Below are 15,321 nucleotides of genomic sequence, written 5' to 3' on the forward strand. Positions count from 1 at the left end.
ACATAATCACTTTTTACACAGAGTTTGAGCTGCAGATTCTCATCTGGTTAAAAATGCAGCTTTACTTGTCCATGCATCTAAAGAAAAGAGGGTGATATTGGTGTCTTAAATAATCTTGTGATGTGTAAATAGAAATTGGCTTGGGCAGGAAGGCTGCTGTAGAGATTGAAAGCTGGCTAATGGACTGTGAACATTGGGCAGTTGTTGATGGGAACAAGCAGGGCTATGGGGAGGAGTTGTTTGGGGCACTGCAAGCAGTAATGCAAGGTTTGGCTTTATTTAATATCTTCATTAACGAGCTTGGAGAGAGTGCAGTCAGTGTGTTAATTAAATGAGCAGAAGATATTAAACTGGGAGGTGTGTCAAAAAAACAGCCACTGGTATAGAAATAATGGAAAATGACCTGAGGAGGTTACAAATGTAGAGAGGAAATAACAAGGTGAGAGGCAACATGGGGAGAAAACAAAGCAGTCCTGAGGAAAATAATCAAAAAGCAGCTATTTAGAGGGTGGGAGAATTTGGAAAGCAGTAAGACTATAAGAGACTGAATGGAGCTAACAGATGGCAAATTGGGCCCAGTTTTTATTTTTATTTTTACTACTTCTTTTTTCACCACTGCAGTTACACCTTTGCAATTCTCAGTCTAAATGCAGCACCGTGGGCTGGCACCAGGCTGAACAACTTCTGCTGGAAATTCACCAGAACAAGCAGCAAACCTCGAGGCTGCTTGCTCCAGTATGGGTGCAGCGAGGCAGTGGTTACCATCAGACTGGTTACCAGCAGATGAAGCCCAGCAGAGCCCAGTGCTCCAAACCATCCAGGGTGACCATTAATGTCAGTCCTAAGGGGCCATGATTGTGCCTCTGGTGGATTTGTCTGAGCACTGGAGCGTGTGCAGGGGCAGGTGCTGTAGCTGAGGTGCTGAGCCTCTCTAGTAACACTCTTGTGTGCGTGGGACACCCAGGAAGGGCATTCACCAAGACACAGGAGTGCAGTGAGGAGACAGTTTACACCTTCCCACACAGCTGAGATCATGTCTGCTATATCCTGTGCACCAGCTATATTGGGAAGCAGTTGGGGCAGCCTTGAATTCCTCTTTTGTGTCTGGACACCACGTCATGGGTGTTGCCACCAGCAAATCATAGGCAAGCCAGGGCTAAATTGCAAGCTTTAGGCTAGACACCTGGACTTGCCAGCGGGAAGATTTCCATGACCTCCTCAGACTTCGGTTTCCAGTTGTGAAAAATACTTCAGTTTGCCTTACTATTACATGCAGTTTGTTTTGCCATCTTAGTCATGTGCTTGAAGTCAGAGATGTGCCAAAGCATCCTTCTGACAATGGTCCTTTATGTTGCCAGCTCCAAAGGGTTTTATAGGTTTACAATGGCAGTAATATAATTTCACTCCCTCCTAAGTGCAAGGATAAAATAGCTATTTTCAAACAGCTATAGATAAGTTTAGCTATTCATTTTCTGATAATTGGATGTTAGATCTATTGTCAATCTGAGCACATCTACAGATGCTGCCGTCATTTGGGGGTTGTTTAATTTATTTACCAATAACAGTGAACAAAGAATCTCCAGTCTAAAAATATGGTAAGCTTCCATCCAAAAAGAACACGCAATCATAAGTTTAGTAGTCCCAGTGGGATTTTTTTTGAGATGAATAACCTTCTTATATAGAAAATAAGTTCCTCATCTGTACATCTACACTTCACTGTAAATCCTGCAAACAGCCTTATTGAATTCATCAGGAAAAAACTCAATACATAAACCCTGGCCACTGCTTCCTTTGACTTCATGTAGGCAGAGCTTAAGAGGTTTTGTAAAAGCATCAGGTGAGATAGTATGCTTGGCGTAAGACACTAAGCAAATTTTAAAGAAAAGTCAGAAAGAGAAATCATTCAAATCTTAAAAATCACTGTTAGCTTGGAGTAAATACATGGGTCTCGTAAGGTCTTTCTGGCAACTTTCCATCTTTCCAGGGTTATTTGTAATTCTTAGCTCGAGAGGCACAGCAGTGTTGTGGCATCCAGTGGATCAGAAGAAAGGGACCATGTGGGTGGGCCAGACGTCATGTATTTTCTTGGTGTCAGTCAGCAATAACCTTATTGCCAAAAGAAGTTATTTTAGTTGTATGGTTTATTTTGTTGAAATGTAATTATTATGCTAATTATTCCCAAATTTAGTGGTTAATTATAATTCCAAGATCTCTGCCCTGGTACTTCCAGAGATGTACAAGCTTTGGGAAATGTTTCATAATATTAATATATTTCCACAACCCTGAGTCATTTGGGTAATGTTCCTACAATGCAAAAAGTAACATCTTTTAACAAGAAGGCATGGCTAGCTCAGTGAAACAGCTGATCTGCATCAAAAAGACATCTGATTTCACTGCAAGAAGCAAACAGCTTGAAAAGAGCACAAAAGAAACGAAATGTTGGATCTCGGTTTCATTACATCATTGCACAATTCCCTTATCCCTCCGTTTTCCTGGGGAATGAGGGGGCGTAATGGCCATCCCACTGTTGCTACAGGAGGTCTGTTGGATGCTGTTGCAAGGAAAGTTGGAAAGACTGCCTCAATTCTTTTAGGGATAATTGTGTGACTGAGTTCAGCAGGAGTGTTGTCCTTGATTTCTGCAGCGGAAGGATGACGGATGCACATGGGCTTCATTTGGATTTTCTAAGAGGAACAGGTTGGCTACAAAGTCGCTGTCTGCTCCCTGGACTCTGATTTTAGACCTTCTCCAGGGTCAGCAGTGATTGGAGTTGTTGCCCCTGGCTCCTTCATGCCTGCACTCACCCTGTGGTGAAGGAAAGTGGAAGTTTTTCTCTGTAGTACGCTGGGATGTTCAACATTACAAAAAACTTCCAAGGTGGAAACTTAAACCTGTGCAGCCCTGGCACATGCAGCACAGCTCTGATGAGCCATGGAAAGGTGGGCTCTGCATTGTTCTGCCTCTTCAGAGGCTGAAGTGGTGGTAACAAAAAACACTGAAAAAAATGGTTTGAAGCTGCCCAGGGAAGGTCACCCAACTTTTTTTCTTTTTTACCCTTTTAAAGAGGAAAGTGTCATGGGTGAGAGGTAGAAGAAGTGAAATGATACCTGTTCACAGAGAAATAGTGGAGAAAGTGTGGGGTTGGGGGAAATTGTCCTTGCTCACTGACTTCACTGGGATTGTGGTGCTGCATAGCTGGTGAGGATTAACCTACAAAACTCCTGGGAAACTTGCTGACTCTTCCTCCACTACCCCCAAAATAGAAAAGAAGATCTGGAGCTCAGCGAGAGTGCCGAGCTCTGAAAAGCTGAGTGCTTTCTACATGAGCAGATTAAGGAAATCTTGCCATCATATGTTACCCTGTGGGAACTACATTATGGCCCTAATTTTGGTATTAGTTGTACAAGTATCAGATGCTTTTATAAGTATCATTTTCATTTTAGCGTCTGAAAAATATATGGAACACCTTTTAATTGGGAGTGGGGAGATGCCCATCTCCTTTTTCAATCAAGTTTTGAAATTTTCATGACTGTAGATTGGAAATGGAAACATTTGATCTGTTTATGTGTGTAAGGAATGTTTACACAGCTTATACTTGCAGCTCTAGGATGGGAGCTGGGAGTAGTACTGGAAGTCCCGTACTGCTACGTGTAAAGATGTTTTGATACATCTGGGAGAATGTAAGCAAGTAGGTCAGTGGATAATGACTTAATGATTTGGAGCAGAGGCAGAATTTGGGGAAGTAGTGGCAAGGCCTTACTGGAGAAAAAGGAACAAATGGAAAATCTGAATGATGACTTAGGCTAAAAATATCAATAGAGAAAGCTGAACAAAGTTAAATGCACGCATATGGTACGATAAAGTTATGTTTAACACACCCAGCACTCGACTGTAACTGGGAGAAGCAGCCTGTGAGTGCTTGTGAGTGCTCTGCCTCTGCTGTGAGCTCGGGGGCAGAGCTCTGCACAAAGGAGGGATCTGTGACCCATCCCTCAGACTCCTCCACTTCTAACTGCAAACACACCAGCATGAGTGATAGATTGTTCATAGAATTCCATAAATATTGAAATACTCAGGATTCTCTTGTGCTTGGCGTGGACACGCAATTCATCAACAACAAAACTGGACCTCTTGGTTAGTTGACAGATCACATATAATGGAGCAAGCTGCCACTCTTTTACAGTCTGTTAAAGCCATAACCATCTTAGTCCATCTGAAAACATCCCTGCTTGACAAAGCAGAGTTCCTGGGGCAGAGATTCTTTAAGTTATATTAGTCATATGCCAATGCAGCCTAGTAAAGTGCCATTTAAAGAAAGCAGTCAAAGTTGGGCCAGCTTTTGAGTGATCCACTTGACTGGGTTAGAGTGTGCTGGTGGCTTTCCTCCTGCTTACAGGCCCTTGAATTGAGGTTAGTGGTGAGCAGACCAAAAGAAACAAATTATATCAGCTGTGCCAGGATGGCATGGCTCATACTGTAAGGGAGGAAGCAGGTAAAAGAACCAATTGTTAGTTGAACGGAGTATTTTCCTAAGCCCATTCCACAGGTTTTCATATTAGCTCAGTCTGGCCTCACTTTTTATGTGGAATGTTATGCTTGCACAAATACCAGAAGCTTCATTCTTCTCAAGGCAGTGTAGGATCAAAATGAGGGCCTGAAATGCATTTTCCTTGGTGTTTGGAATACCTCGTGTATATGGCATGGGGATTTTGCCACAAGTAATTTGCAGCAGCAAGCATTGATCAGGCTTTTGGTTCTTTCTGCTCATTGAGCAGACAGTTGTAAAAGGTTGTAGTTGCTGGCAAGGGCAGTCAGTAGTGTTTGATATGGGAGGAAGCAGACAGTAAGAGGAAGACACAGTATCATCAGTAGAGTCTGGAGGTGCTCAGATGACTGACACATCTGGAGAGTGCAGGACAGTGGTGCAGAAGGGCTCATGTTGCAAAGGCAAGTGTCCTTTCGTTCCCTGAAACCTCTGGTGAGGGCAGCCTGAGCTCTAGTGCTGGCTGGGCTGCTTCATTCAGCTTAGCTGCTGCAGCCACTGCCGAGTCCCTGCAAAAGCACCAAAGGACCGTCCCTTCTAAGAGGACTTGCTGGGCTTTGTCTTCAGGAAGCACTTCTTTGCCCTGGAAATACTGGGGGCCTGGCTCAGGGGGGCTGAGGGGATGAGGCACTGGCATGAGTTGGGCTGGGAGCCAGGGTCTGATCTGTGTTGGTTTTTGTGACAGGCTGTGCTTGTGCTTTGGTGACAACTCTCACCTTTCCTGTTGGGACCGATCAGTATTGCTGGGGTCATCCATGGGTGCAGCAGGCTGATCCCATGCCACAGGAGCTCCAGGGAGTTCAGGCTGTCAGGAGGCTCTGACCTAGATGGCATAACCCACACAGCTGTGGGGAAATGCTTTCCGAAAGGAAAGTTGTTGGCCATCTCTGTACTGTCACTGTGAAGAGCTGTGGGATGAGAGCAGGGGTTAAAACTCTGAGTAAAGGAGCACAGGAACAGACCCAGAGAGATTTAACTGCAACCTCTTCTCCTGCAGTGAATGCATGAGTGTGTCTGTGTACATCTCTAAATTTCACTGCTGCCTAATTTCACTTCTACAACATATCAACCAATCTCTAGTGCCAAGGAACCTAATCATCTGTTTATTAAAGTGAGAAAGTGAGACAGACAATAAGTTTGGGGGGGGATGTTGAGGCAGTGCACATTGATCATGCTGATTTAGGACAGTACTGCCATCACAGCATTTCCAGATACAAATTCTTTGCAGCTAATTGCATTATAAATTCCACTAAACCATTTTATGAGGTATTTCCCTAAGATATAAGCCCGCCATCAAAAAGAAAACCAAAATGAGCAAATAACCAGTTGTGGAGTTTTTCCTAAGTATTATATGAACATAAGAAGAGAGAGAAGGAAAAATGCAAATCATGTTAATTAATTGCTAAATCTGTTGTAATTGGGAGAGTTTTAAATAGCATGGAACACGTTAAAACTCATACAGATTTTCCGCCTCACATCCAAAGAACTTGAGTCCTGAGGTCTTTGTCCTCTGATCAAAATGGTCCTGAGCTATTGCAGGTCAGGATTTTCATCTCACTAAGTTTCAGAGATGGCAATCCTGTCATGTCGTGAATTTTAACCAACCCAGACAAGGCCTGGAGGCTGGATCAGCTTCAGGAGAGTCCAGAGAAACTTTGGCAGTGGGGCTCAGCCTCTCCATCTTCCTTCCTGCCGTGGCCATGGAGTTACGGTGCTGGCAGTGGGTATCCTGGGCTAGGAACACCAGTAGGAAACAGCAGCCATCGTGTACAGCCAGTGTGAACACCAGACAGCAACCCCCCCAAATACTCAGTGGTAGTACTCAGTAAAGAGCCTTTTTACAGGGGACCTCAAACTTTGTTTTTCTCAAGCTGGGTCAGAAAACATGGAAGTGCAGAGCAGTTAATTGGATTTCCCAAGGAAAAATAGCAAGCACTGGAGGACTGAAGCTGCTTCCTTGTTTCCCAGCCTCCAGCACAAAGCAGCAGACTGTTGGCCACGGTACTTTAATATTTCTTTGGGTGACTGGGAGCAGAGCATGACATTTCCTTCTTTACTTTCATATTGAAGGGCAAAAGTTCTCATTTCTTGAAAATATTTGTCACTTAGAGCATGCCTATACAAATTCTCTCCTTGGTTCCTACAAGTGTTATGCTGTGGGATCAATTTAGGGACTCCAGGCAGAGGGAGATCACAGTCAGACCAGGAGGGGGCTGGGTCTCCCCCAGTTTTCATGTATGACACGGTTCAAGCAGTGCTCGTTTCTGAAAAACTTATTCGGTGGTTCAGCAATCAGGAAATTTCTTTGCCAGGGTAGCTTTGTCACAGGAAAGCTTTTCCTCCTAATGTCTTCTATGAAATCGGGAGTTGTAAGCTCCCAGCGTAGCTGTAGCTGTCAGTCTGCTGATTAGAAGAAAACATTTTCTTTTCTTCCTCCTCCTCTCCCCCTCCCCATGCAGTAAAATGCTTTGATTACAAAGAAACAGGTAGATGAATGTTCTGCCTGTGGTCTTTGAGCCCAGGGTAGCTGATCCTTTCCGTGGTCACAGCTGGGATGTGGATAAACCCTGACTGTGCAGCGGGCACATGCACAGGGTGAGACCGTGCTCCCCATCTGTAGGGAGTCCGCTGCTGTCAGGTCACCCCACTGCTGCTGGGGCTGGGGGGGACAGAGCCTTCCCCAGAAATTTCCATCTCCACCTGCCCTGGGGCAGAACAGAGATTTCTCACCTTGCTGGCAGAGACACTTCTCCTGAAGTTCAATGGGTCGAGTAAAGCTGAGGGAGCTGGGTAGTGCATGTACTTGAGCATTAGTTAATTAGTTCTCATCTTGCCCTGAGCTGGGTCAGGCATGAGGTGTTTGTCTCAAGGGGGAACTGAGGTGAAGCGGTTCACCAGTAAAGAAGCATCAGATCACGCCAGAACACCCATTAGGGCCCAGAACAGCCATTAGGGCTCAGGGCTAGCTGGCTCATTAGACCTCTCCATCTCTGCTCCTGACAGGAGAGATGCTCATACTCTCTTTAAATGTGCAGTTAATTAAATGTTCCCTGAAGATAAGGGTGCTGTAGCAGCACGCCTGGTGTTGACTCCCAGATCTAAGGAGTGAGTTCCCTGCACAACAGCCATTAAAGGTGCACTTTGGACTGACAGAGACCAGAGACAGGCATAAGAAATTAAAGCCAGGGGTTAGGTGAAAAAACTGATAGAAGTATCTCAGATAAATCCACAGAAATCGGATGACTGTGAGGTAGGAGAAAGTTCCGTAGAATTATTGCACACATACACGCAAAGTGTGATTTTATCCTTGTACATAGGTAACAGCTGGCATAGCAATGGGCTTTAATCTGGGGAGAGGGGGACATCTGCTTGTCAGTGGGAAGAGGGGAGGGAGAAAAAAATCATTTCTAATTTTTTCTGGTGAAACGGGCGTTTGTTGTTCTCATTTTTTGTGTTATTGTTTCCGACAATTGTTACGTGGTTGTTAAATTTTTTACGTAATTTTAGATTTTCCAAAAGTGACCATGATTTGTTACTTATACTGTAGCTTACAGAAGTGACACACTTAATATCGGGGGGTCCAAACCTGGATATCTACCAATGGAGATGGAGATCAGGTAAATGCACACCTGCTCTTCCAAAGAGGAAAAGCCGCCGCTTGGCACCTGGTTTGAGAGGGAGCCACAGGCTGTTCCAGGAGCATTTTGGACGAGGTTAGAACCGAGCGCTGCCATTAATGGCCAGCCTTGGTGTAGGCCCAGCATGGCTTTGTGTGACGACGGTGTTCCGACAGCACGCCGTCCACCGGGAGACTCCGTGTCCCTGGAGAAGGCTCGGGGTCCATCCCCAGCAGTAGCTGCGCTCAGGGCCGCTGAGGGAGGCCTGGCAGGAGCTGTGGGCCCCGAGCCCGGCCCCGTAGCGAGCGCGAGGTGCCCGCTTGCTCTCCCAGCCGGGGGGAAGGTGGTGGTGGCCGCAGCAGAGTCCGTGCTGGAGAAGGCAGGCGAGAGGGAGGTGCCTGCAGGTAGAAAAGAGTAATCGTGTGGCGCTGTGGCCGTGCCTGTCATCTCCTCTTCTCTTTTACAGACACTTAACAAGAACAACTTGATACCAGATGACAGGACCAACTTCTACCCGCTGCAGCAAACCAATGTGTACACAACAACCTATTATCCCAGTACACTGAATAAATATGATTACAGGCCCGAGGCCTCCCCTGGAAGGACCTTTACCAACAGCTGATGATGGACAGATCCTATGAGACTGGATAACTTCTTATGATTTTTTTAAATTGATTTTATGGACCAAATACCGACCCAGCTTCTAGATGTAAATATTGTACAGTAGGATCTTTTTGTTTTTGTTTTTCCCTTTGGTTAATTGCATTTCTTGTAAACGGCACATCTCCTTACAAGGACAAAAATTCAAATGGACCATTCTGCGGAGCTTTTGTGGATATTTGTCTGGAGATGGCTCTTCTACTGCAACTGTTTATGGCTGGAAGGTCAGCGTGCTGTCCAAGGCTGAGGTTTTCGAGGAGGAGGCTGTGTGCTGGGCTTGGTGACCATCGAGGGGCCACACACAACACATGGGAGCACTCCAAGCACAGCAAGAGGTGGCCTTCTGGAGCAGGACTGGATGCATCCTTCCTGAGCCAGGACAACGATGGTGCGCTGGATGACACACAGCTCATGGGACAGGCCGAACAGGACTCCATCATGCCTACAACTTGAAGAACATTTTCTTTTTCCTTCTTTTATTTTTTTTTCAATTTTTATTTTGATTTTTTATGTTTCTGAGGAAAAAAAAAAAAAAGTAGTAACTTTCTAGGGCAGTGTTCCCTGTAACTTCAATAGAATCTTTTCATATTACAGGAAATACTCTCTGCAGCCTTCTTTGGTAATATGCAGTTCAGCTGATGAGAAACTACACTTAAACGAAGTGCATTGTCCAAAGAAGCTTTCCAGAATGTTTTCAGTCTTAATTAAAAGAAAATTACACAGGCAGTGAAACACTGAGAAAAGTAAATGTTGGAGTAACATTGGAGACATGAACTTGGAGTGCCTAACAAACAAAGATGTTTATATCACTGGAAAAAGAGATGTGATGATTGCCGCACAAGAGCCATGGGCTTTTTTTCTTTCTTCCTTTTTCTTTTTTTCCAAGAAAGTGTTAACTCTTTTTGTTCTAGCTTTGATCCTGATTGTGTCTGCCAGGAGAGGCAACTTTAGAGGCCATGCTCTTCTTGAGGGAAATCACCATGCTTTGAGCTAATATTTCCTCTTGTTTTATTATTGGGTTTTAGTTCATATACTTTCAAAAAATGAGTGATTCTGACTTTGGAGAGGGAAAGTATTTTTTTAAGGAATGTTTCCATAGTCTGACATGACCCAGAAAGTCTGCTGCACATTCTTACAGCATCTTGCAGTCAGTACTCTAAGAAATAGTGACACAACTGAGTAATGTGCACTGTTTGCCAATATTTCTTTAATTTTTTTGAGGAAAAACAACCCAACAAACAAATGCTGCTGCAGCTATTGAAGTAAATTGGAGCGGTAGCATTATTAAACAGTATATCCAGCCTTGAAATGTAATTTTGTGTATGTGTGTGACTGTGTCTATAAGAACTGTATTAGTCTGATGCAGAAGCCATGTTGTCTACAACCAGATGTTTGTCTGACATAATTGTTTGGCAAAAAGGAAACTTATTGCTGGTGCTTAATGTACAACTACATCCAGTGTGTTAGCAACGTGAACAAGTCCACCGCTGTTATCATTCAGTGTTTCTAAATATTTATGATGAACTCCTGATGCTAAGTATTTTAGAATGTCGCAGTACTGAGCATGAGATAAAAGTACACCCCGAAATACGCATGAGCTCCACGTGGTCCTGAGCTTGGCTTTGTTGTCTGCACCTTCCCCGAGCAGCGCCCGGCCCCCGGGGCTCGGTCTGTTCCCAGCAGTCCTGTCTGTCCCCGCTTGGTCTCGGATTCCGCTGTGAGCCCACATTGGTTGCTTCTCAGTGCTGTTCCTTTGCAGTTGCTCATTTGGAAGCCCACCTTGGGCCGTGTACTCAGCTCTTTCACGTAGGCAGCTGGTAGGAAATGAAGAAAGCCTGTGTTGCTTGTGACAAGTATATTGCTTTTCCTGCGAGGAAGAGCCAACGTGACTCTGCAAGCCTGTGTGTTACGGCAGTTTGACCAGAGGGCGAGTATAAAATAGCCTCCCATTTTTAAATTACTTTGTTTGACTTCAGTTTGCAGTGATTGAAAGCTGTAGGGATGTTTGTAATAAAGTGGGGTTATTAGCACTGCCACGAGGACACCTTAGGCTCAGCAGTGCCCATCATTTTCAGCAGCTGCTTTCCCTATTTAGCAGCTCATCCTGCTTCTGCTCTGGTCTCACCAGGTGAAATAGACGGGGCAGAGGGAGAGAGAGGGATGCCCTTAAATGGATTTTAAGCAGTGGAGTCAGGAGTTGATGCAGGCCTAGAAGACTGTCTGAAACACCTGCTACAGCTCTCCAAGTTGGCAGAGTGGTTCAGCAGCCCTGAACCGCCAGCAGCTCAGCCAGGCAAGAGCAGCTGGAGCAGAGCAGGATCAGCAGGGAGGCAGGATAGCACTGGTGGCAGGTGGCCTTCAGGGAGGCTCTTCCCAGGCTGCTAAATCCCATTTGAAGAGTGATGACTTTGTGCCATAACGAGTTCACCCTGTGTCACTGAATTTCCACATGCCCCTCAGCAATATTTAAAATCCTGACTTAAAGTAGTTCCAACAAGTATGTAGCCCAAGGGTTGGAAATTGTTACATTAGACTATCAGGATGGGATTTCCCAGCTTTAATTTATGTGAACCAGGAGAAAACACTGGCTCCCAAGATCATTCCAGCCATTGTAAAATCAAAGCGATCTCTGAGCTTCCCCGTCAGAAGATTTCCTGTAGTAACACACAGCAATTACCGTGCATGTGGCAAGATTGCAGCTGGAGTTTGAGGGGATGCAAGCAAGTCAAACCTTGCAATTATCCCAATTTTCTATTTTTCCTTTCTCTTTTCCCCTCTCCCCCTTTATTTTTTCCCCCCATTTTTAGCTTCACAGAATAAAATTATGTAAACTGATTTCTTTTTCCCAGAGTACCATATGAAATTATTTAAATGTTCAAGTCACCAGGACGGATGATTACAGCCATTGTGCTCTGGAGGTGGATATTTTGTAGGCTATTGGAGGGTAGATGCTTTGAGGGTGGTGCATGTCGTTATAGTTTCATCAAGACATTCCTTCTTATCAGCCATCCAAATGGATTTGGCCCTTTTTTATATAATTGGTAATCACAGCAAGGGGCTGTAGCCTCCATTCGTGCAGAAAGCAGAATCCAGGAGAGAGTGAAAAAAAGAAATCAGAACACTGTATTACTCAATTAATGTCTGCAGGAGAGTGCAGTTCTTTAAGGATGATGTTATTGCGGTGAGAGAGTTGCATTTTTTATGAGCTGTCTAATGTGTGGCAGGTTAACGACATCATGTGCAGGGACATTCCTGCAGTCCAGGTAATTTGGCACCTTGAGCATCAGGTCTGTAATATCTGTTTTGTTTGAAGTTTGAGTTGCTCCTGTAGCTGGATGTTAAACTTGCTAAAATTTCCTGTTCCTAACACCATCTTAAACTGGAGTGGAAATGCATGTCCTTTGGGAGCATTGCTTTCCAGAAAGTTCATTATGGTGTGTGTGTATATATATATATAAAAATATATAATTTTTTTTTTTCCCCCTTCTAAGACAGAGAAGAGGAACCCTGGGTGGTTCCTCTGTAGGTCTGGAGACACTGTGTCTCTGCAAATCCTTTGGATAGGATTCAGGTGTACAGGACGTGAAATATGATGGAAATCTTACAGCCAAGTATGTAGTGGAAACATCTGTAATTAGCCATTCTCTCTTTTTCCATGGAAGCCTTTCTCCCAGCCGAGGGGGTGTGCCTGGTTCTGTTACCCAGGGATGTTGTGCCATTGCTCATGGGTTTTCCTTGAGCGGTTGCCAGTAACTCACAGCTCACTGACAGACAAACCACTTGAGGATCAAACCCTCCTATAAGAGGTACTGTTGCTCTAAAGGTGCACTTGAATGTTCAGCATATGAGCCAGGGCTGCTCTTAAATGTATGACCTGTACAGATACTATAGGAGAATAACATTTATTGTCTAACCACCACCGTTCCTACTGCCTTATGTTCAGAAAATGAAGTGTTGGCTTTGAAATCAGCAGAGAGCAGGAATGGAGCCTGTGTCTGATGCAGACAATTTGATGCCTCCGGTGATAATCTGCTGTTCAGCCCACCTGGAGAGAAAACTGCTGTCCATTGAGATTGATTTATTCTTTGTACCAAATAGTAGGGGAGAGTTATATATAGACATATATATATATATAAAAAATATATATATATAAAAATGTAAATTTAAAGTTTCTCTAACAACTTACTCTTCTTTTTCTAACAGTGTATACATCTATCAGTGGATAGATACAGTATATATTTATAATATATACACACGCAATATATATATTTAGCAAAATGCCTGCAGAGGAAACTTAGAATAAGAAAGGCAGTGCTGGTATTCAAATTCCACAGGGACAAACTGAAGAAAAAAACCCTATAAAAACCCCTTCCATTAGGTTTAAAACCCCACTTTTGGGGTAAATAAATATAATTTTTTAATTGAAAAATAAATTGATTTTTCTAGTTAGAAGTGCTGATTCTCCCCTGAATCATTCTGGTTAAGAGTTATTAAGAAAGAGATTCTTGATACTGTTTATATTTTCATAATAAGCCTCCTAAACTTCTCATGTGTATCACTCTATTGTTTTTTTAATTATAAGTAGGGAGTAATTGTGCAAAGAAAATTAAAATAGCAAGTAGGAGTAACAAGTCTTGTACCATTAGAGCAAGAGACATCATCTGTTAGAGCAGGGAAAATGTCATCTTCCGTGCTGAAGAAGTCAGTAACTGCCTTCTGAGTTATTGATCAGCTTTACAAGCCTTGCCTTACAGTCACACCGGGAGATTTTATCTGAAATGTAGGAAAAGAAGCCCTGTGAACCCGTGGCTTTTGTTTTTCAGAAGGGTCCAAAAAAATCCCACCAGGCCATGGAGGCAGCTGGTGCCATGGGTGTCTCTGGAGCTTTCCGTGTCAGAGACAAGGCTGTGCCCCCACGTGTCACCCCGCCACCCCTGTGAGCCAGCCCTGACACAGGGCAGGGCACAGCACCCTCCAAGGGGTCTGGCACGGCAGAGAAATACCCAGTAAATCAGGCCTGAAGGATTCATTCTTCTCCAACAAATCACTTAAATGCCCTGATGGCCAAGGCCTGAACTCCCAACAGATGAATCTTTCCCTTAAGCTTTTTTAGCGGGAAGTTTCAGGTGGCTTCAAGAGCAGTTTGGGGGTAGGTGAGAGAGATTTCTGTCCAACTTTGTTTTGTCTGGTTGCCAGAGCCTTCAAAACTGGACAGAAACCCCTCTGGAGCTGCGTCCTTGTGGGACTTACTCAGTCCCAGCTGTTCTGCCTGGAAATTCCTTCTTTAGAACCTTTGGGAAAAATTAATGTCTGCATTAATCCTGGCTGGAGGAGCAAAACCAGCAACGCGCTATTTACATAGGCACAAATGTAAGTGCTCAATAGCATTCAGTGTCAGTTTGGGTCTTGAACCTGTTCCTTTTTCCATTCTGCCTCCAGCCTCAGCTGCAAACTCACCCCTGCTATTCAAGAGGAGTCAGTGCTATAAGAGCAGCATTTGGCTTTCTGCAGGCCCCAGCCACGATTTGATTTTAAACAAATCTGATCATGAAAAGTATTAACTCTGCACTCTGGTTGTGACGCCTCCATTGGCAGGAGGCTGCTGATTCTCAGGCCACGGAGTCAAGCAGAGGTCGGTGTGGATGGGCCATTAATAACCGGAGCAAAACTGCTATTAGTACCAAAATGTCAAACAATGTAAAAGGCAGCCAGCTGCACAGCAGTGTGCTTTCTTTCCACACCCCTCCTTAGACAGCGTCCAGACCTGCCCATACCTAAAAGCCATGTGCTTAATGGGGAGCATTCCCACAGAGGAAGCCTTAGGGAGGATGCGTGGTACGTGAGATGGAAATGACAGGATTTATCTTGTGGTTGAGGTGGGAGAGTGACAGATGCAATATTGGATCTTGGATACATGGGAAACAATTATGTGAACACAGAATGCTTGCCCCAAAACAACCAAACCTGGAGAGTATTATTGGACTCTGTTGTGAAGGCACATCACCTTTCCTATGCAATCGAACTTGATGGTACTTTAGCATAAAGGTGACCTAGACTATAATCACTGCCTTTAGACACTGTGAATTTTTTTTGGGTACTCTGTATTTTTATATATTGTACAATGTAAAGAATAATTCAGAAATAAAACAGACCAACCTGACAAGCCTGTGAGTCGTTTCTCCTGTGGCCAGCGTGGCGGGGCTGGGGCTCCTGACAGCGCTGGCAGGGTGGGCCAGCAGGAATGAGGAGCAGCTTCCTCCTGACCTTGGTGACCAATGGCCATGCAAAATCCATTCAGCTGCCTGAATGGGGATGGGGAATTGCAGCATCCATCCTTCCTCCCTGTCTGCACTTTGGCTGCATCCTGAGGCCCCGGTCTGGATTATATTTATCATGAGTTGTAGTCTCTGTGGACACCAAATTGTGTTACTGAATGTAAGGCTCCCTTCCCCCCATCACAAGCTCCACACCAAACATGGGGTGCCTTTCAAAAAAAGGCAC

At 44.4% G+C, this 15,321-nt stretch overlaps 1 protein-coding gene across 5 annotated transcripts in view; it reads left to right on the forward strand.

Moving 5' to 3' along the window:
- Positions 1 to 14,966, forward strand: part of SEMA5B (semaphorin 5B) — a 267,532-nt gene extending 252,566 nt beyond the window's left edge. For all 5 annotated transcript variants that reach the window (XM_040069356.2, XM_040069357.2, XM_040069358.2 and 2 more), the window contains one exon: positions 8,627 to 14,966. In XM_040069356.2, the coding sequence (XP_039925290.1) occupies positions 8,627 to 8,782 (156 nt within the window). In that variant the 3' untranslated portion in view covers positions 8,783 to 14,966. The remainder of the gene's footprint in view (positions 1 to 8,626) is intronic.
- Positions 14,967 to 15,321: the final 355 nt, after the last annotated feature.

The sequence above is a fragment of the Hirundo rustica genome, chromosome 7, assembly GCF_015227805.2.
Source record: "Hirundo rustica isolate bHirRus1 chromosome 7, bHirRus1.pri.v3, whole genome shotgun sequence".
Classification (NCBI taxonomy): domain Eukaryota; kingdom Metazoa; phylum Chordata; class Aves; order Passeriformes; family Hirundinidae; genus Hirundo; species Hirundo rustica.